The following is a 20,807-nucleotide window of genomic DNA, read 5'->3' as shown; positions in this document are numbered from 1 at the left end:
GCTGCCTATGTCTTCCAAAATGACCACACCATGCTATGTACTCATTTCATTTCTAGATTTAAAGCTTTCGTGACTGCTAGGATCCATACTCTTTGGTTCTATCGGGTAAAGTCACGTAGGTGAAAATAAAATAACAAAAAATCACGACGTTTCGGCCACAACACAAGCAGCCTTCATCAGGTGAAGGGACGAGACTGTCTGGAGGACAGCGCTGGAGTGGAAGAAGCCACGCTAAGCGTGATTTTTTGTTATTTTATACTCATTTCATGCTGAGATCATCTAAATCGGGCCAGGGCTTGGCTCAGATACAGCTATTGTGTGTGAACAAGAATTAAGTCCAGGTCACTCGTATTGTAGCTCAGGGTGCAAACCACTCTACCACCATTCCCCCTGGCCACATACACTGATACACGCACAGAGTCACTTACCATTGTCCATTGTTATTGTTGTATCCTGGCTAACACCTCCTCCCCATTCAATTCAACAAGTAGAGGCAGTGGTTGCTGCAATGTGTTTTCCAATGAAGTAATATTTTGGGTACTTTTTAATTTTTTGGCAAATGTAGGTTTAAATTCCCCCGGATAATCAAGAGACTACTGTTTCAATTTCGTAAAACAGTGTTTTTAATGACGAACACGACAAGGTCTTTCCTTCCTCTAAGCCTGAGCAATTGAAACAAATACGTGAACGAAATGTGATGTATGTACGTATGTTGAACTTCTTTCACAGCGCTTTACAACACAATCCCAGTAAAAACCCTGAACATTAAAACTAAAAGGAAAACAACACTCCACAGATGGATAGCAAGATAAATTTACGTGTTTCCAGACAAGCCCTAAAAACCTTGACTAGCAGAGCGTCCCGAACAGACTGGGGCAAGACATTCCACAAATGAGTCGCCTGACTACTGAAAGCTCTATCACCCACTGAACGCAGATTTGTCCATGATACGCTCAGGTGCCCGAATTTGGTGGATCAAAGTTGCTGGACAGGGGCAGCATACGGTTTCAGCAGATCACCGAGATGTAACGGATGGCGGCGGGACACCGCCCACCCACCCGCTGTCGAGGCCCCGTGATCGCGCGACGACGTGAGGCATGCGCGTGTTGCTCGCAGGATGACGTGGCGCAGGACGAGGACATGAGGATGTCGGTCAAAGGGAAGATCGAGAAGCACTTCAACGCGGGCAAAGCGGGTGGGCTCTCGAGCGCCGGAATCGCCGTCATTACCGTAAGCCCCACGCGCCGCTGTGCTGGCCCGAGGATGGCGGCCGTGCATATTTTTTAAGAGAAGAAACTCTAAATGTAACCTTCACGTGTGAATAATGAGGCGTGCACCTCCTTGTACGTGCATATGTATTGCCCTATGCGCATCCACTTTCCACGCCGTGCGGGTCGCGGAAGTTTTTTTTTACCAGGATTCATGACACTGGTCAGTGAAGTTAGTCAAAGCATGGAGCATAGATGGTGGGGGCATGGGAGCATGGTACAATAACGGTTTTTGCTTCACTGCCCTCTCCTTCCACTACTTTGCACCTCCTTGCACCGATCTCGGGTACTACAACCAGCGGATTCTCCTGTCTCCTGGTATCCCCGCCAACCCTTCTGGCTAGCACCAGTAACAGAGCTTTTGTTAAACATCATGGAACCATCTTCCAACACATCCCCTTAGCCTCAAAACATTACTCTTTTTAAATGGTATTCAAAACGGCCATTGCTTATGAATGAGGAATGTTTGGTGAATATTTATTTGCTGTATAACTAATATTTGAGTGTGGTAGGATGATGCACGAGAACAGGATATGAACCTTATGGCGGGACCCCGAGGTACCATAGTACCACAGCTCTCGCATAATGTCCGTGATGCAGTCATTTTTAGTCTGTTGATGGTCGGCGATGCGGCATCTCGACGAGCTGTACACGATGCACTATTCAAAGTTTAAATTTTCGATAACGGATTTTTTTATGCTAATGTTTGGCGTTTCGACATCGTGGAGTAGCACTGATTTCGGATTAATTGTACCCTAGTCGTGGAGTTAAGTACACCCCTGGAAAAAAGTGTTTCAGAAATAACATATTCAGTTGTCTTCTTTGGTTCTTTCGGTAAAGTCACGTAGAATGAGAATAAAATAATAAATTGATAAAATAAAATAACACAATAATATTCTCACGACGTTTCGGCCACAACACAAGCGGCCTTCATCAGGTGAAGGGACGAGACTGTCTGGTAGGACAGCGCTGGAGTGAAAAAGCCACGTTCAGATCAGGACCTTTAAGCTGTGTGAGAGGAAACAAAGCGCCCTCAACTTTAGCAACACGTATCGTCCCTTCACCTGATGAAGGCCGCTTGTGTTGTGGCCGAAACGTCGTGAGAATATTATTGTCTTATTTTATTTTATCAATTTATTATTTTATTCTCATTCTACGTGACTTTACCGAAAGAACCAAAGAAGATGAATCATTGCAGTCACGAAAGCTTTAAATCGAAAAATATTCAGTTGTCTCGGCCATTTAGTATTATTTGATACCCCGGGGTACCGCCACATGTGCTAAATGGTTCAATGCTGTATGATTAATATTTTGATTGTGGTTCTTCAATTAAAAGTGCAATATAAATGTGATTTCTTGTTATTAAGTCAAAATGCATTTTTATTGCAGGAGATGGCCTACTTAATTCAGTTGAGTGATTAGTTGAGTGATTATTGTTTTTATATGTTAAATCATTGTCTACTCTGTTTTTGTTTTGGGTATGCGTGCTCACTAACAGCACGTGGCCCTATAGTCTAAAGGCAAACCCTGTGAATCCACACTATTGCCAGTGCGCCCCTTTCTAAATACTAAGAAGGCGATCCTTTTTGTGGGCACTAGCAACGTTTTACCTGTGGCACACCGCGGGAAGGGGAGTAGAGGCATGGAGGTCATATTTGGAGAAAGGGAAAAGAGAAGAATGGTAAATAAGAGGAATAGAATGGAAACAGAATGTAGAAACGGCACGAAAGGGTCATGAAAGATCACGAGTCCACATAAGGGCCTCAACGCCGCACGGAGCAGCGTCTGCTTTCACAGGGAGTGGGGAGGGATTCAGAGTGGGGGTGGCCACACAAAATTTACATGATTAATTGGAGACTTGAGCCGACTTACCGATATAGATGAAGATTGTGTTACTTTGCGAAACAAATGTGTGTTCGCATGCATGCACAGAGGCATAGACGCATCGGGGCTGAAACTGATTAAACTACAAATACAACACGGACAATTGTGTGAATCTTATAATTTTGCCAAACATACCATTTGTACCATTTACATGCCATTTGTAAATGAGGGGGAATCCATTGGCGCTATCGTGTTTTAAAACTATTTTATATGCAGTATACATGTGGGTGTTTGCGTGGCCATGAAATTACAAGAGATATGTAGATATTCTATAGGTCTTTCGGTAAAGTCGCGTAGATAGAAAAATAATACAAAAATATCACGACGTTTCGATCGCAACACAAGCAATCGTCTTCAGGTGAGAGAGAGGGTAGATGTATGGGACGTGACATTGACCTGCCCACGATTCTCAGGTTTTGTGTCTTGTGCTGTAATTCTGTTACTGTGCAATTGACCGTTTCAATACAACACACACAGTGATTATTGTACAGGTTTCTCCTCGCTTTGTGCGGTCGATGCGTTAAAAAAAAGGCACACAAAGCGGAACTTCACGAGACGACTGCCTGCCGACTGGCGCATACAGGACACACACAGTACAAACAGTACACACAAAACACACAATATTGTCACATGTCTGACCGCATAGCCGCATATGGAGTGAATTCAAACCTCAGAGTGACTTTTGTGTAGAAATGGATGAGTCGCATATGTATGCGACATCGCACAAACCTAACCCGCATAAAGTGAGGGAAACCTATATGATAAATAATTGACGTGGGAATGCGAGGTTTGTTTGTACTGCATAAATCTAGAAGGAATCATTGTTAATAGCTCGTGTGCGTATGTTGCTATAGTGTGCGTATGTGTGTATTGCCTGCCCCCTTGTGACTACACCTGGTATAGCCGTGTGAGACACCACAGGCACTCTCAGTGACAAACAGCTTTGAGCTAATAACAACTCGTAGAAGCCAGGTGTCGGTTAAAATACGATTTTATCAATAAGAGTCGCCGAGCAGAAACATTGTACGCGTATAGACACGCAAAGGGCCATTATTAGTGGCCCTAGGCGGAGGGCCCAAACAACCCCCAAACCCCAGCGAGTGAAGCCGAGTGGTGAATTCAAACTCGGTGCAAATGTGTCTGTGTGTTCATCATTACCTCTGCTATAGCAATGGTCATTTGTCTCGCCGGCATATAGAAATGTACAACGCCTATTTTTATAATTTGTCTTTTTTGCCGTGATTGTCTCGTCATCAGCAGCAACTGGCGCTGCTATCCCGTCAAAATACTCCATGTCGTGTCAGTCAGTTTTATTTTGAATTGATCCCTGCATTTAATGCCCCCTTTATTCATACAGGAAAGCTCCTCTGAGTTTGAAGAATATATTTTTTCAGGAGGGTCATGCATTAAGATGTTTGGCCAATTCATATAATGAGTTTTTGGCATGTCTGAGGAAACTGGAGTGCCTGGAGAAAATCCACACATACAAGGTGGAATAGCATTCACATATTCACACAGAAAGATTGAAGAGTAAATTGCTTACTGCCATCTGGCCAGCTTACAACCCACGGCCTCTAACATGGGATTTAAAAATAGTCGCCCATCAAAGTACCAACCAGGCTCAAACCTGTTGAGCTTACATGGGATAAAAAAAAATCGCCCATCCAAGCTCCACCCTGCTGAGCTTACATGATGTTTGAGATCAGGATGTTTGATGGAGCTCCTCTCCAAGCTGAGAGCATCATCTTGCCTCACTTGACTGAGCCTGATTTAATCATAGGCACCTGAAACCCAGATTCAAACCCAGGATCTCCGTTGGGCCAGCTCAGTATCTCTGACACCCGTGTTTCCCGGCCACCTTGTCAGACATTGTCAAAGTGGGAGGAGTGTGTGCCGTGCGTCGTTGGTAACTCAAATCTGTTTTCCTTTTCAGCGTTTCACCCCGGCTGCTTGTCTGTCAGTGTCTAATCGTCGGTCGTTGTCCCTCGCAGCCTTGACGCAGTGATTTGTGTCTGTCCCTTGTCCTCTCCCAAATCCCCTCCCCTAACCGTACCCCACCCATCACCTGTGACTGGTTAATCTTCTTGTTAGATCCCCACACAATGGTATGTATGTGTCCACCGACTCTCACCCCAGCTCCTCCCTGACAAAAAAAAACCAATGGTGTAATACGACAAAAAGGCCCCTTTGTTGTTTTATATCACATCACTGTAAATCCCAGAACGTAGATTTTTGTTTATTTACATGTAAAACAATTGTAATTGTCTGGCAGAAAATCTTAAACCATCCACAGTGAGTGGGGATTTCTATGAGCACTGTGTTGCTACGGTCCTCACTCAGCTCAGAGCATATGCATTTAAATTGCCACTGTTAGCAGCGTCTTTTGCTGAAAAGTGACTGCTATTTTTGATAATGGGCATTTTCATGAGATTCTCTGTGGGTCTTGGTTCCGTATTATAGCCATGTTTTTTTTTTACAAGGACTTTTCCACACCTTGAGGCTGTGCTGATGTTCTTCAGCTCAGCCACCAAATTACCGGAAAATAATAAAAACAAGAGAATGGATTGCAAAAATAAATCACGATAGAATTATTGAAGGGAACAGATGTAAACCAGACCAATATGTTACAATGAACCGCATCTCAGAAAAAACATTTGTAAATAAATTCGTTGTAAGTGCGTTTAAAAGATTAATGGCATGTATTGGTCTGGGTGGGACATTAGTGGACGAGTTAAACAAATAATACGATTATGATTGGCATAATTTTGTTGAATGTCAGATGGTGCCCACTGACTAAATTTGAATTGCCTCCCCCCCCCCCCATGCATTGGCGTTCGTGCTTGTCATTTCAGCAATATCCACGTGTGCCCCGTGGAATTGAATCTTCAGCACCACTTTGAGAGTGGCAGGGCATTGCCTGGCAAACAGATTTGCCACTCAAAAATCGAGTGGCAACAAAATGTCTTCTTTGAGGTCATTTTGGATTTCGCGTTAGTATTGCAATAAAAACGGCACCCAGATGACAACGACCAGACTCGCTTCTTCCCTTGACCAACATACACCATATGTCATGATGATTAAAAGCTGACAATTTATTAATGAAGGGATATCAATCTTGACATGGGATTTTGGCTTCCTGAATATTGGCCAATGAACCCTGCGTTTGTGTGGACAAAACAGCTGCTACTGAAATGGAACCCTTGCAGACATGTTTTGCGACGATACATTTTCAGTTCTAATTATCATGACACATCTGATGGTTGAAATGTAAGGCAGCTGGTCCTGAGATTCCATAGATTGTCAATTTCAATTATCAACGTAGCTCACCCCATCATGTTATGGAATAGCTTGGCTCTGTGGAAGGTGCGGAGAGTGATGGGAGGCTAACAAGAGGTCAGCTTGGGTCGGACTTAAGACTGCGCGTCCTCCTTGGAACCAGGCTTGTCCCCCATGAGCATGTCTGAGACACACAAACGAAGCAGTGAAAATTGGGCCGGTTCATCATTTCATAACCGATCATTTATCCCCTTGCCGACCTGCAGTGTTGCGCCAGTGCGTGCCGCCGTGGGCCTCTGTGCCTGAATCTCTGCATGGATTTCCTTGTAACACCTTCCTCCTCCCCTTTCTCTGCCCCCTCTTTCTGTCCACCCCCATGCCACCTTCCTTTTTCCCCCCTCATGATTTATTCTCTCCTAACAACATTTCCCCGATGGTCCTCACTAACACCTGTCCGTGACACGCTTCTACCATGCGCAAACCTTGCATTTTTTCCTCTCACGTTTGAAATTTTTATATATAAATTGTTTTTTTTTGTTACTGTTGCCAATATATTCATAACGTGACTATGAATACGGTTTACTTTTATTTCATTTTATATCAATTCGCACCAACTCGCTGTCACATTTGATTGTTTTCTTTTTGAATTTTGTTTTTTGACCTTTATTTGCATTATTTGTCCTTGACATTTCTTGTTGTTCTAACTCTGCCCCTCTAACACGAACTCCCCGTTCACAAATCATTTTATCACCATCCACCCAAAACCTTTGACGTTTTCCTCCCTGCCTGCATTACCTCCTTGGCTGCTCCTTCCCCCATCCTCTCCTCTCCGTGTGTCTCTTGCTGCTCTCCCTCCCGCCCTCTTTCTCTCTCGGTCTTCCCGACAGACCACTTCCCTCGACAAGGAGGGGAAGGTGTTTAGGGGCCGTCGCCAGCCCGGGTTGCCCCGGGTGGCCGGGGCGGTGGGGGGAGTGGCGGTAGCGGAGGCCGCGGCAGCGGCGCCAGGCGGTGCTAACCGCCTCTCCACTGCCAGCGAGGACCAAACGACATCGGAGTCGGGGAACTACTCGCCCGGTTCCTCTGAGCCTCTGCAGTCGCCCTCATCGCCTTTCTGAGACCACGTTTTCCAACAACAACAACAAAATGTTGAAAGGCTGACCATAAAATTGTTAAATTAAACTGGGAACACATTTATAATCTTGAGGTGTTTACATGCACATCTTCCCCAAAATGCTGACAAAAAATCATAACCGCAAGATTCAGCTTGAGGCCCGGTGAAAAAGACCAATGAATCATTGGCCCTGTCCTCATATTCCGAGTTTGTGAGCTGCTCAGCCCACGAATGAGTCTCTTAAGGGCACTAATCCAAATTGCTTTGCTCGGATAAAAGCATTACTCTGAAGATATTACCAGAGGTGTGCGCTCTGCATGTCTCTCGCTCGCTGTGAGCCATCTGATGATTCTGCCCACACTGAAGAAGTTCACCAGTGGGGCGATGGCTCAAACCTCACGTCTACAAATTCCACGCACCGTCTGCCACTCTTTGTGAGTCACCCATCGCCGCTTTTGCCTCTGGATTCGATTTTAAGTCTTACGGAACGTACGTCACCGTAACCCCCCCCCCCTATATAGCCATGGCATGCCATGATGTTAAATAGCAAACATTTGATGGAAATGTTTAGTACAACCTGCTGACAAATGGGAAAATGAAGACTTAGAAAATTATGTAGGAAAAAATGTGCTTCGATAAGGATGTCAGTCATTTTGCACCTTGCAGCTCCATTATAACAGCAAAGAGTCGTCTGGCACTGGCAAAGCGTCTGAATTCATCGTAACTTATAATTTATTAAACGCGGTCTTATTACTTTGCGGCTAACTGTGGCGTGTTAAGATATTTTCTCCTGTATGCGACATCGCGTAGAGACTCGCTCGTGTGAGTTATAGACACTAAACCCGTCACTTCACGGTACTGATGCTGTGGCACCATCAGCAGACTCGTCATCTCTTTGATGTCTTGGTTCCCTGGTGGACTCTGGCTTCTTGTGACGACACACACCAAGAGAGGCTGCCTCGGAGACGATTTCAAAGTAGTCGCCCCTTTACAAAATGGACCAGTCCAAGCTAAATATATCAGCCAAGTCTGGAAGAGTCGTGCTGTTACTCTGAAATGAGATATTTAATCTGGATCGTGCCATTCGTGTCCAGGGGTTCTGACTCTTGGCCAGATGTGTATTGGTGCCTGTATGTCACCACGGTAATGTAGGGCTCGTTTCAGCAAAGCTATGATTTCCTTACAATTTGTGTATATTTTTCCTCAGACCAAGTTCACAGAATGTTACGTTAAATTCTACTACCCGAGTCGAACACTACACAGAGTGCTCACTTGTGGCAAATGCAGGCTGAGCGTGTGACCAAACAGAACATTTCTTCAGGATTTTCGTGAGCATGTAAAAAACAAGAAAAAAAAGACTGCATTAACCCAGCAGCCAAATTCATGTCACACAAGTCCTGGAATGTGAACGAATACTTTGAGAAACCAGAAAAGAGAGACTGTCATTCTCGCATAAGACACGTTTAAAATAAATACAAGAAACCCATCCATAATACAAGAAAATCACTTCAATGAAAATGCAGCCACTAGGTGGCCCTGATGGGTCCAAGCGTCCCCAGCCCGTGAACAGGGTCCCTTGCAATTGTCGACCGAGAAACGGGGGGGGGGGGGGGGGCTGACTTCTCTGTTCTCAGTGCGTCGCTCAGATCAAGTGGCTGACGAGTGGTTATTGAACAAGTGATGACTGGCCACTAAACCTGGTCGCATCTGCCCAAGAATGGCGTGGCCACAGCGTTACAATGTTTGTCGGGAGTGTGGATGCAAATAAAAAGCAACTTAACGCAACTGCAAGGATTTAAATCGAGCAGTGCCAGGTCTCCCTTGCAATGGAAGACTTTCTGTTACTGGCAAACTTGCTGATTTCAATGCGTCAATAATATATTTCTCCAACCATGGAAGCAGAAACTCTTGAGCCCATCCGGATAACACGCGTGTGGCCAGAGCCGCGTACGTTTGCTTAATCCAGAGAACGGGTGTCTGGCAACATAACGTCGACAAATTGTTAAACGAAAAAACTCAACTGACCCGTTGGGGAGGCTATGGGGCTGGTGGATCGTTTGTGGATGACAGCACAACCGGTGGTGCGGACGCTGCGACGAGCAGCCGGGTGCCCTCTGGACGAATGTCAACGGAGGCGGCAAACGCCGTGGCTTTGCGTGGCCACCGGCTGGGCAAATTCGCGCACGCGCCGCTGTCGAAATAACGCTGTACTTTATTTTCTATTGTGGTGATTCGTAACGTCTCCAGTGCTTAACTACTGTCTACGATGAGCAGGGAGCTGGTGGCGGGTGTTGTCACCAGGATTGTTCTTTTTTCTAAGACTTCATTTAGATTTTGTTCACGTAACAAATAAACCACCCCAACACCACCCCAATCCCTTACGTGAAATGGGTAACAAAGGAGTAAAGTTTGGCTCAAGATAAAACAAATCTCGCTTCCAGGTCTTGGTTTCTTCAAGCACAGTGACGGGGCAGGCACGCATAGAGACCCTGTCTGTCCAGCCGAGAGCAGCGCAGCTGAACGATTGTGGGCCGCAATAGATATTGGTTCAGAATGAATTAGGTAACAATAAAGGAAGAACGAATCACGGAGAAGTTAAAAATGTAAACTGTTCCTATGACCCCAAAGTTAAAATAAATTTCGCCGTTGGAGTGGCTTGTGATAATGGAATATTTTAAACGGTTTGGTATGATTACATGTTAGGGCGTCCTCTTGAATATTATCTCTGTTAGTGAGTAATTTATCCAATGCATGGGGGTGTCCCCCTTTACCATTATGGTCATTTTGGTGTGCTTGGAGAGGCCTTTATCCAACAGTAGATTGTACATGGTTTAAAAGTAAAACTAAGGTGTTGGATCAACCATAGCCGACGTTGCGAAAGATATAACCATCTACATGTCAAGTGTAGCCGGCTGAGATTTTACAGGACAAATAGTCCTGTACTTTTTAAAAAAGGGAACATTGGTGATTTGTGCTTTTTGGTTTCTCTGAGCAGCTTCCTGAAGTCGGCTTTGTTCACAGCTGCGGTCCTAGAGACCTCACTGACAATGTCGAGATTTGAATCAAAAGCCCTCATCGTTCGACTATGCTGCGGTTCCACTTGCAAGTTAATATCATGAGTCATTGGGCCAGATCACTGGTTATTTTTATGTAAATGTTCACAGGAAAAATCGCAGAAAAGCTTCTCATTAATTTTAGAGCTTCATAAGTACTTACAGAAGTGTATGAAACAGAGGCTGTGTGTGTTTTGTGGTCTCCGGAGTAGATACATAATTTTAAAAGAGGGAAGTTTATATGATGTATATATGTACTATCGGTAAATCCCCTAACGGTATAACATAGTAATCTACTGCAATAAATAAAATTAATGTAGCGTGATGTCCAACTTATACGCTATTGTATAACTAGTAATAACAGCCGTTTGGTTCTTTAGTCCAGTCTTCGGGTCAGTGTGAATACCAGACTCGGGAATGTTCCGATCAGATTGTCATCAAGTCAGTGGGAGAGGCTACCCCAGTGTGGTTTGCTTTACCTTGTATATTGATTGTGATTGGCTTGTGATTGGCTTCTGGTGGCTTAAGAACTGCCCATTGCCACCTGTTGATTGAACAGAGAGATAGATAGAAGACGATAATTTCAAGCTCACGAAAGTGACATTGCCTATAGCATTGCATCAGCCAGGGTTTTAGAAATGCTTATATACAATGCTAAATAAAATTACAATAGTCAAATTGGAAACAATAATTAGTGAGCTGTCAGTAGAATAATAAGATTATTTACAGAAAAAATGTTGCATTTTGAATGCATGCAATTAATTGCATGACAATAAAACATGCAAAAGCATGCGAGAAAAATATACAACGCGGCCCCTAACAAAGACGTGGACATTGCAACGCCTGCACGTGCAGTTTCACAAATAACTGCAGCCATAGGCTCCATCATTTACGAGCGTGAGCATGTGGGCATGCGCTCTTGAAAGCCGAACTGGGTTGGCCACTCCATCCGGGAATTGAGCCACGGTGTTGCTGGGGCAGCGGATCGGTGGGTACGAGGATGATTGATAATGTTGATCATTACTGTATGTTTCGGACGCGCGATGCGAGGGAAACTGACCGAACAGACTCCCGACAGCTGTAGCGTTGTTGTAAACATGCCGCATACGCACAAGGTGTGGGCGACGCGTGAGCTTGCCAGCCGCCGTCGCCATCGCACGCAGTCCACCTCTTCTTTGTCCAGCGGTCAGTCATTGCGCAATTAACGCATGCGTGGGTGCCGGTTGCATGCGACCCCAAGGATTGCTGGTTGACCGTGGGGAGACGGACGGGACCGCGTGCTGTCGTGCATTGCTCATCGCTGTTTGGTGTTGTAGGGGAGTAATTTCAGCTTAGTTATACCATACATACATTCGTGCAGACGGGGGTTGTTAAAACTGTGCCCGGGGGGAATGCTGTGCGGTCAGGTGCCACCCTGTGAATATGCAGTTTGAGATCAAGGCCAAAGTGAGGCCACGTCAATGGAAATTTTGAAATCCAGATTACCAAGAGGGCCTGACCACAGCGATCCACTTGCACATTTTAGACTGCTCCATGCACGGCTGTGATGCTTGAGTAGACCACTCTGTCCTCTTCACGTTTTATCAGATGGCAAGTAGGCTGAAAATGAATAAATAAATCAAAACATACATATATAACTGCTGGTCACACATACCCTATTAGCGTAACATGTCCAACGTAATCGTATTGCTTATGCCTTTGGAGAGCCAGCTCCTAAGTCGATGTCCAGAACTGATAGCCAAAGGAATTACACCGACAAAACAGTCATCACTGGGTCCCTTGACTACACCTCTGCCTCCCAGTTGCGCGTGCGTACATTACAATGTGCAGCATGGTGTCCGTCAGCATTTTTATTTCGAGGCGGGGGTGGTGCAGCACGCGCGCGGATTCCAACCCCCTTGAATCCGATCTCTCCATCGTAGCGGGTGCATCGCGCGTGTTGCAGTCCGTGGCGGATTGCAACACGCGCGCTCTTCTCGATCCGTGTACGCCGCGCCGCTTTCATCCCTGTTTGTGCTCGTCAGTGCTTCGTTATACCGCGCGCCGCGAGGAGATCAAATAAAACTTTGCTACATTCGAGGAGGCACGCGGTGTGTTGCCATTGTCTGTTTATTGTCCCCCCCCACCCACTCCGCACACCTACGATTAGCACGGTTGGCTACGTACGGTGCGAAAGAAGTTCAACATACAAACTCAATTTGAAGCTTTCGTGACTTGCAGGAATTACTGTTTGGTTCTTTCGGTAAAGTAACGTAGAAAGAAAATAAATTAAATAATAATAGAATGCTACGTTTCGATTGCAACACAAGCAGTCGTCATCAGGTAAGAATGAATGAGAAAACGAACCTAGTAAGCTTAGAAATATAATGCAATTCAACACAGAGAGTCGGCTAACACAACAGTCAACACCCTACATGGTTGATTACGTTATTTCAAAGATTGCTAAATTTGAGAGACAAAAACAGACACTGAGACACATAGACACATAGACAGACAAGCAGAGAGACACAGAGACACAACGCCTCTGTGTCGAGGCCATAAATAGAGAGGGGGGGGGGGTAGATAAATTAGCATGTCAATGAGACAGTTGTGTGGAAATTCTCCCCGTAGCGGCCGGAGGAGAGAATGGACCTATAAACAAACAAGCATGGCAACATTTATAGAGAGAAATAGGAAGTTTGAGAAAACAAATTTATATTCTTGGTTCTTTCGGTAAAGTCACGTAGAAGGGAAACAATAAAATAACAAAGATATAAAACAATAAAATTCTCATGTGAGAATGTTATTGTTTTTTTATTCTTTCCCTTCTACGTGACTTTACCGAAAGAACCAAGAATATGAATCCCTGCAGTCACGAAAGCTTTAAATAAAAAAAAACAATTTAGTAAAATTACACTTCCAAATTTTACTAAATTTGTTTTCTCAAACTTCCTATTTCTGTCCTCCGGCCGTTCCGGGGAGGATTTTAACATACAAGTTAGACAGTTTGACACGTAGGTTTTTGCGACTAATATTATCCATAAGAGGGTTTGTGTGTGTGTGGGTTTACTTTCCAACACACGTGTGTGGAACTAGTAACTAATTGGCATGTTTTGTTTACGTGACAACCCTTACTAATTTGTCGTGGCTGGTGGTGGTGACAGGTTTAACGACACATTTATGTTTACGCAATCTAACAACCAAAAAAAAACTTTATTATACGGAGGCTCAACAGTTACTGTCAGAAAAAAGTCCTGCCACGGAGGCGTGTGGCCGATTTCGTTTTTTAAGGAGTGCGTCGCACTTGGTAGCGGTGGAGGCACCAGGGGAACAGCCACGCATTGTGAGGAGGCCATTCTGAAAAGTCCACACAAATTGTGGCCAAGCAAAATGTTGCCGTTATTTTTCAGCAAAAAAAATGTATAATGTCCTTTATAATCGTCCACTTTTTTCCATGTCGTCTTGAATACGTGCACAAAGCATTAGGCAAGAATACTTTGGTTACAAAAAAACGTATAATGGCAAGCAAAGATAACACGAATTAATTTAACTTTCTGTCATTCAGAATTTACGACGTACACATGCAGTATTTTACTTTTCATATACATATAAAATAAACTAAGTGCAATAATTTGGCCAATTAATGATTACATTGATCTATTTACAGAATATCAAGATAATGTCTCGCTTAAACAAACTCAATACATACAATCATGAGTGCAACTCATGTTTTTTCGAGGGTGGGAAGCAGGGGTTCGCTTTGTCCCTCACAATAGGAATCGTGGGTGCATATATATTTGAAATCTTGATTGTAAACTACTTAAAATAAATTAATAACTGTGTCGAGTTTGGGGGGAGGGGCGACACCTCCTCGCCCCCCCAAACTCCGCCCATAGGTGCAATTTACATGCAGTAATATCCGTGTTTAAATTTCGATTTAAAGCTTTCGTGACTGCAAGGATTCATCTTCTTTGGTTCTTTCGGTAAAGTCACGTAGAATGAGAATAAAATAATAAATTGAATATTATTGTGTTATTTTTTTATCAATTTATTATTTTATTCTCATTCTACGTGACTTTACCGAAAGAACCAAAGAAGAATATCCGTGTTTGTCCAAATTTCGTAAAAGACTGTGCTGTACATGGCTAGCATCGCCCCCTACTGCAAAAAAACGTGTCAGGATCCTCCTGAAAGAGGCGTATGAGTGAGGCTTTCCCGTTTCAACAAATGTATAATACAAATGATTAATAACTTGCCCATTTTTAATATCGTACCGTATGTTTTCCGTTATATTTAAAAGAATACATTACTCATGAAAAACATCTAGTTCATACGGCGTGCAAAACATTATTTGGGCGTTTTGAAAATTAGCGGGAACATTGTCATGAAAGTGTATATATAGTATCTTCCTGGTTCTTTCGGTAAAGTCACGTAGAATGGAAATAAAATAATAAAAATAAAACATAATAAAATAGTTGTGTATATAGTACTCAGGATAAAAATAAGGAATTAGCCCATCGTGGGCATTAATACAAGTGGTCACACATTCCAAAACATTTCTCACGAAACAATTTTACTTACATTCATCTCTGTTCCTCTGAAACACAATGCACGCACACACACAAACGTTTTAACACAACCCAATGAAAAAAATAACATTTCCGTCATTTAAAAATATGAGAATTTAATAATAATTTCTTCACCCCCCACCACCCCCCCCCCCCCCACGAAGAACCCCTCAATTAAGGGGCCACAGCCAGCCGGCTCCCATGTGTGCGCTTACCTCCACAGAACCCCTACCACTGCCAATTAAAACTTGGGGAGGCAATGGTGGGGGGGGGGGGGCTGTGGTAATTAAAGCAGCAACGACAAAACTTCTAAACAACGTTCAAAGCCACCCTCCGACAGGGCCGCAGCAAGTTAGGAAAGGTTGTCCCGGGAAGGCCGGGCGCCGTAAATGTGGTAGCAATTTTGCGCTTTTTGAAATACAAGCCGAAAGCCTCTGTCGGCCTCTCGCGTTTCACATCAATTGAAAACCCCGGTGACTGCACGGGGCCCGCCTTGCTTCAAAGCCCTCGGTCCCGCTGGCAGTAATTTTATTATTAAAGGTGCACGCATGCCCGTCTCCACTCGACTCCCACCCCCAGCCAATTCCGGGTTCTCTGGGGTTTTTTTTTACACAGCCACATTCAAATGAGCGAGAAGTTTAATCATAACAATCATAATAGACTGAGATGTTTTCAGTTTTAAAGTGATTTATTGTCCCCCTTTTTTCAAACAGTAAAATAAAATAGCAACTTGTGCCCAACATTCTAACTTTTTTTTTAAAGTGAAGAATGGCTTTCATGTAAGAGGTTTACTTCGTCCTTTAATTTATCTTTTTTAAATTCCGGGCATGAAGGAAGAGGCTGGGTGTGGTTCACGCGGCTCACAATGGCCGTGTTGGAGCACTGGGCTGGGCACCATAAAAAATTATGGGTGTTGAATCCAGATTTCAGACACTGGTGAGTTTGCTTTCTCAAGTGTAGTGAATTGATGATCTAAGCATGGTTAACAATGACTGCAAAAATGTTAAATGTAATTTATGTTGTATTAATTACACTAACTTCCTGCGCTGAGAATTAAACATTTTAGATTGGTTGACATTTGACAAACTTCTCTGCAGGAACTATTAACATGCTCCTAGTGTGGATAAAGAGGTCAATACAATAAACGTACATAGTTTTGTTACATCATCTTCTGAAGCTGTATTCCGACACCCTGCTGGGTTTCAAACCGAAACATGTATCCCATGCAGAATAGTAATATGCCGTTGGCACAATTGATCATTATTTAGCTGAAAAGCACAAGATAACTTCGGGGGACCCAAGTGATGATATCACAGCTGTTTGCCAGTGGGGCAAGCAATTTGGAGGAAAGGAGTGATAGAGATTTTATTATAATTCCTGTTGGGAATCTGACGCGTTTTTCTTAACTGCAAATCGCTGGTTCTTCAATCAAGGTGATGTGGCTGATTCTCCACCAAAAGTATGGAATGACACGGCAAGGATGGAAGGCAGGTGATAAATTATGTTCTCAGAAAATCTATATATTTTTTCAGCAGGTTCCTGTATTGCAGTGTTAAGCTAATTCCATGAATGACTGTTTGGCTTTGAGAAAAAAAACAACTTTCCATATGAAATCAACATCTTAGAGGGTGCAACATTTATACACTCCATGCAAACAAATGTAAGAATTCATTGCTGTACGAGCAAGCTTATAAAAGCAATACCTAGGCAGTCTCACATACAAGGCCTACATTTGCTTAGCTTTTCAGATCTAACGAAATTGGTCACATTTTCGGCCTGTTATTTGGTAGTAGTAGGTGTGGATGGATATCCAGTGGACACATTTGAAAAAATAATATTTAAAATCCAGCACACACAATCCAGGCTCCACAATTGAGATAATTTCTGTGTGAAAGCTGCTGCTATGCTGAAAGGTTTCGGTCCCATACCAGAGGTAACCCTTACCTCTGCGAACCCCGAAGTTCTACAGGCGTTTTAAAGCTTTCGTGACTGCAATGATTCATCTTCCAAAGAAGATTCTACAGGCGTCTTGAGGATTTCACACTAGCTAAGCAGATGTGGGCCTTGGATGGGAGACTGCCCAGGCATAGATTTTATAAGCTTGCTAGTACAGCAATGAATTAAGGGGGCTTAAGACTGCCAATCCGTTGGGGTCCCCAAGCTTCCCAGAGGGGGGCTTCTTGTTGGGGGGGGGGGGGGCAGTGGCAATGAGGGTGGATTTTAACAGATGTTGGGCAAATGGACAAGTCGTTAAGCTATGTAATATTTAATTGGCCAGGTGTTGCCTTAATTGAGTCATAAATCGAGGCAGTTGGAAATCTGTAGAGGCGCTATTGATGGCACGTGGCTTTAGATATTTTTTTCTGCGTGAAAATTGGCTGAGGTTTTTGGGGAAACATTTTGGCGGAGGGTCTATTCATGCAAACCGATGAAAATGCTAAGTTGGGAGGTTCATAGTTAAAGCGAGTCCTTGTTCCAAAAATAAGGTTGAGAAGCTCCTGTTATTGTGGACGTACGGTATTACATCCACACGACCACTAGAGGGCAGCACAGCCCATTGATCTAAGCAAACCGAGGGCCCAGATTAACCCCTCGTATGCAATTACGGATAGGACTGGACCCCACAGCACGGATCACTCGCGTTGTTACTCATTTCAAAATACACGCGAGGAAGTTCATCAAATCTGTGTGTGACGAAGAAGACCTCCCTCATAATAGAATCACAACGCAGGCCGAAAAACCACGAGTGGCAAACGGCAACAAAAAGAGACACGCACAGAGGCCAAGTGGCCTCTGTGCCTCGTGCGAAATCCATCGGCGAATCCTGAAGTATAAAAAGTGCATTGTTGATCCTCTTGCCCGATGCGGGATGACGAATAGAAGAACGCTCCATCGTTGAGGTACTTGACTTCTTTGTGGACATTTAGCAAATGTGTGTGCTAAATTTGTTCCAACGACAAGTCCCGTTCCTTTGATTAGATATTTCATCTGGTCCAACAGCTTTTTTTTCGCTCATACCTTGAAGAGGCTGTGTACTTTTTATCTAGTGGGCATCTATAACTGCTTTGTATTAATACGAACTATTTGCTATTTTATTTCAATGTTGATGTCTTTATTTTGTTGTTGCTTCTGCTCACGCACCACGGATCTCCCTTGTAAAACAGCCGTGCAACTGGCAAAACAAGGTCATCTTTCTAACGAATACAATACACTTCTTGGATATAGATTGAATTATTTACTAAAGAGCTGCGCCACATTCCTCCACGAGTTTAACAATTCTGTCTGTTACGTCTTGGCGGCTCCATCTTTGCTCCTGGTCACCATGTGAGTTTCCAATCATTGACTTCATTTGTGTTTTCATGAATCTATTTCTTTTCGATTTTAAGCTTTCGTGACTGCAAGGATTCATCTTCTTTGGTTCTTTCGGTAAAGTCACGTAGAATGAGAATAAAATAATAAAATAAAATTTTCACGACGTTTCGGCCACAACGCAAGCGGCCGTCTTCAGGTGAAAGATACAGAACTGTCGGGACGACAGAGCTTCAATGAACGATTTTAAGATTCGTCCCGACAGTTCTGTACCTTTCACCTGAAGACGGCCGCTTGCGTTGTGGCCGAAACGTCGTGAGAATTTTATTGTATTATTTTATTATTTTATTCTCATTCTACGTGACTTTACCGAAATAACCAAAGAAGATGAATCTATTTCTTGTTGTGATGTCTTCAATCACTTTGCATTCGGTGCTTTAAATACATTTTTTTACCTAAATGGTTTTGCAGAATTTTGTGTAAATTTGCATGCATCAGAAAAGTAACTAGGCAAAAGCAAACTAGCAAATCGGTGTGTGTGGTTTCAGGGGCCGTCCCTAAATGACGTCACGCACCTGGGGGGGGGGGGAGAAATGTGACGTCGCATCAAAATGCGCAACTTTAAATACTGTATAGACAACACGTTCTACTTAATGACTTTTTAATGTTTTCTCCGACAACATCAGAGTGCAGCGCCACGTTAAATACGCACTACAATGACAATAGTTTAAAGCGATTTGAAGCATGTTTTATATTTGGGGGGGGGGCAGAGCTTTGTGACGTCATATTTGAGGGGGGGTCTGACTTTTTGTGACGCCGCGTGATGAAAGGGGGGCGGGGGGGGGGTCAGAAATCGTCCAAAATCGCGTGACGTTATTTATGGATGGCCCCTCATTCTCAATGTGTGAAAATGACACGTTAAAGTGTCTTACACAATTGTGATCCTGAATATCCGGTCTGGGGAGAGAATACAGCTTGGAGTGATGTTGGCCACTCATACTTCATACAATTTAATAGGTGCTCGCTAACAATACTTGTAGCAACATCTCACCTCTGCTAATGGGATTCACTACTGTCTTCACATGTACGTATGTTGAACTTCTTTCGCACCGTACGTAGCCAACCGTGCTAATCGGAGGCGCGGGTAAAGAACAAACTAAACACAAGTTACAAAGAAATGACGTTTCTGTAGCCAATACTTTATCGGGACAAGCACGGTCAATTAACTGTATGGCAGGGAAAATGCTGTTCACGTATTGCTCCCAATTCACAAGTCTTCCCCACACGTATGTTGAACTTCATTTTCACCCTACGTAGTCAACCGTGTTAATCGAAGGTGTCCTCACAAGCCCAGTCCGCATTGTCTGCGTTAATTGCCAAAGACAGATTGTTCTTACATCTCATTACAGCAGCCATTAAACTTTATTTTAAAATAGCGGCAGAAAGAAAGGAAACCCGAAGGAGGGCTCGAGCAACGCAGCGACAAAGCCTCAACTTCTTTATGGCGTTGCCTTCGTTTCCGCATCTCCTGCTGCTTAAACGTTTTCGCAGCCCCCCCTCTCTATCTCTCCCCCCTTGCTCCTCCCCCTCTCTATCTCTCCCCCCCCTTGCTCCTCCCCTCTCTCTATCTCACCCCCTGGCTCCTGCCCCCTCTCGATCTCTCCCCCCCTGGCTCCTCCCCCTCTCTATCTCTCCCCCCTGCTCCTCCCCCTCTCTATCTCCCCCCCTGGCTCCTCCCCCCTCTCTATCTCTCCCCCCCTGGCTCCTCCCCCCTCTATCTCTCCCCCCTTGCTCCTCCCCCCCTCTTGCTCCTCCCCCTCTCTATATCTCCCTCCTTGCTCCTTCCCCCTCTCTATCTCACCCCCCTTGCTCCTCCCCCCTCTCTATCTCACCCCCTTGCTCCTCCTCCCTCTATCTCTCCCCCCCCCTTGCTCCTCCCCCCTCTATCTCTCCCCCCTTGCTCCTCCCCCCTCTCTATCTCTCCCTCCCTGGCTCCTCCCCCCTCTCTATCTCTCCCCCCCTGGCTCCTCCCCCTCTCTATCTCTCCCTCCCTGGCTCCTCCCCCCTCTCTATCTCTCCACCCCTGGCTCCTCCCCCCCTCTCTATCTCTCCCCCTGGCTCCTCCCCCCTCTCTATCTCTCCCCCCCTGGCTCCTCCCCCCTCTCTATGTCTTCCCCTGGCTCCTCCCCTCTATCTCTCCCCCCCTTGCTCCTCCCCCCTCTCTATCTCTCACCCCTTGCTCCTCCCCCCTCTCTATCTCTCCCCCTGGCTCCTCCCCCCTCTCTATCTCTCCCCCCTGGCTCCTCCCCCCTCTCTATCTCTCCCCCCTGGCTCCTCCCCCTCTCTATCTCTCCCCCTC

General features: G+C 44.6%; 1 protein-coding gene across 9 annotated transcripts in view; it reads left to right on the top strand.

The window, feature by feature from the left end:
• The window catches only part of DCLK1 (doublecortin like kinase 1), a 72,135-nt gene extending 59,457 nt beyond the window's left edge, over window positions 1–12,678 (top strand). For 8 of the 9 annotated variants that reach the window (XM_076067463.1, XM_032955335.2, XM_032955339.2 and 5 more), the window contains exons 20-21: window positions 1,117–1,230; window positions 7,316–12,678. In XM_076067463.1, coding sequence (XP_075923578.1) covers window positions 1,117–1,230; window positions 7,316–7,543 — 342 coding nt within the window. In that variant the 3' untranslated portion in view covers window positions 7,544–12,678. The other variant, XM_076067464.1, reaches the window with a different exon arrangement.
• The last annotated feature ends 8,129 nt before the right edge of the window (window positions 12,679–20,807 follow it).

Source organism: Petromyzon marinus, chromosome 16 (genome assembly GCF_048934315.1).
Source record: "Petromyzon marinus isolate PM22_M1 ecotype Great Lakes invasive population chromosome 16, UKy_Petmar_22M1.pri1.0, whole genome shotgun sequence".
Taxonomy (NCBI): Eukaryota; Metazoa; Chordata; class Hyperoartia; order Petromyzontiformes; family Petromyzontidae; genus Petromyzon; species Petromyzon marinus.
This window is presented reverse-complemented; position numbering and strand designations above follow the sequence as displayed.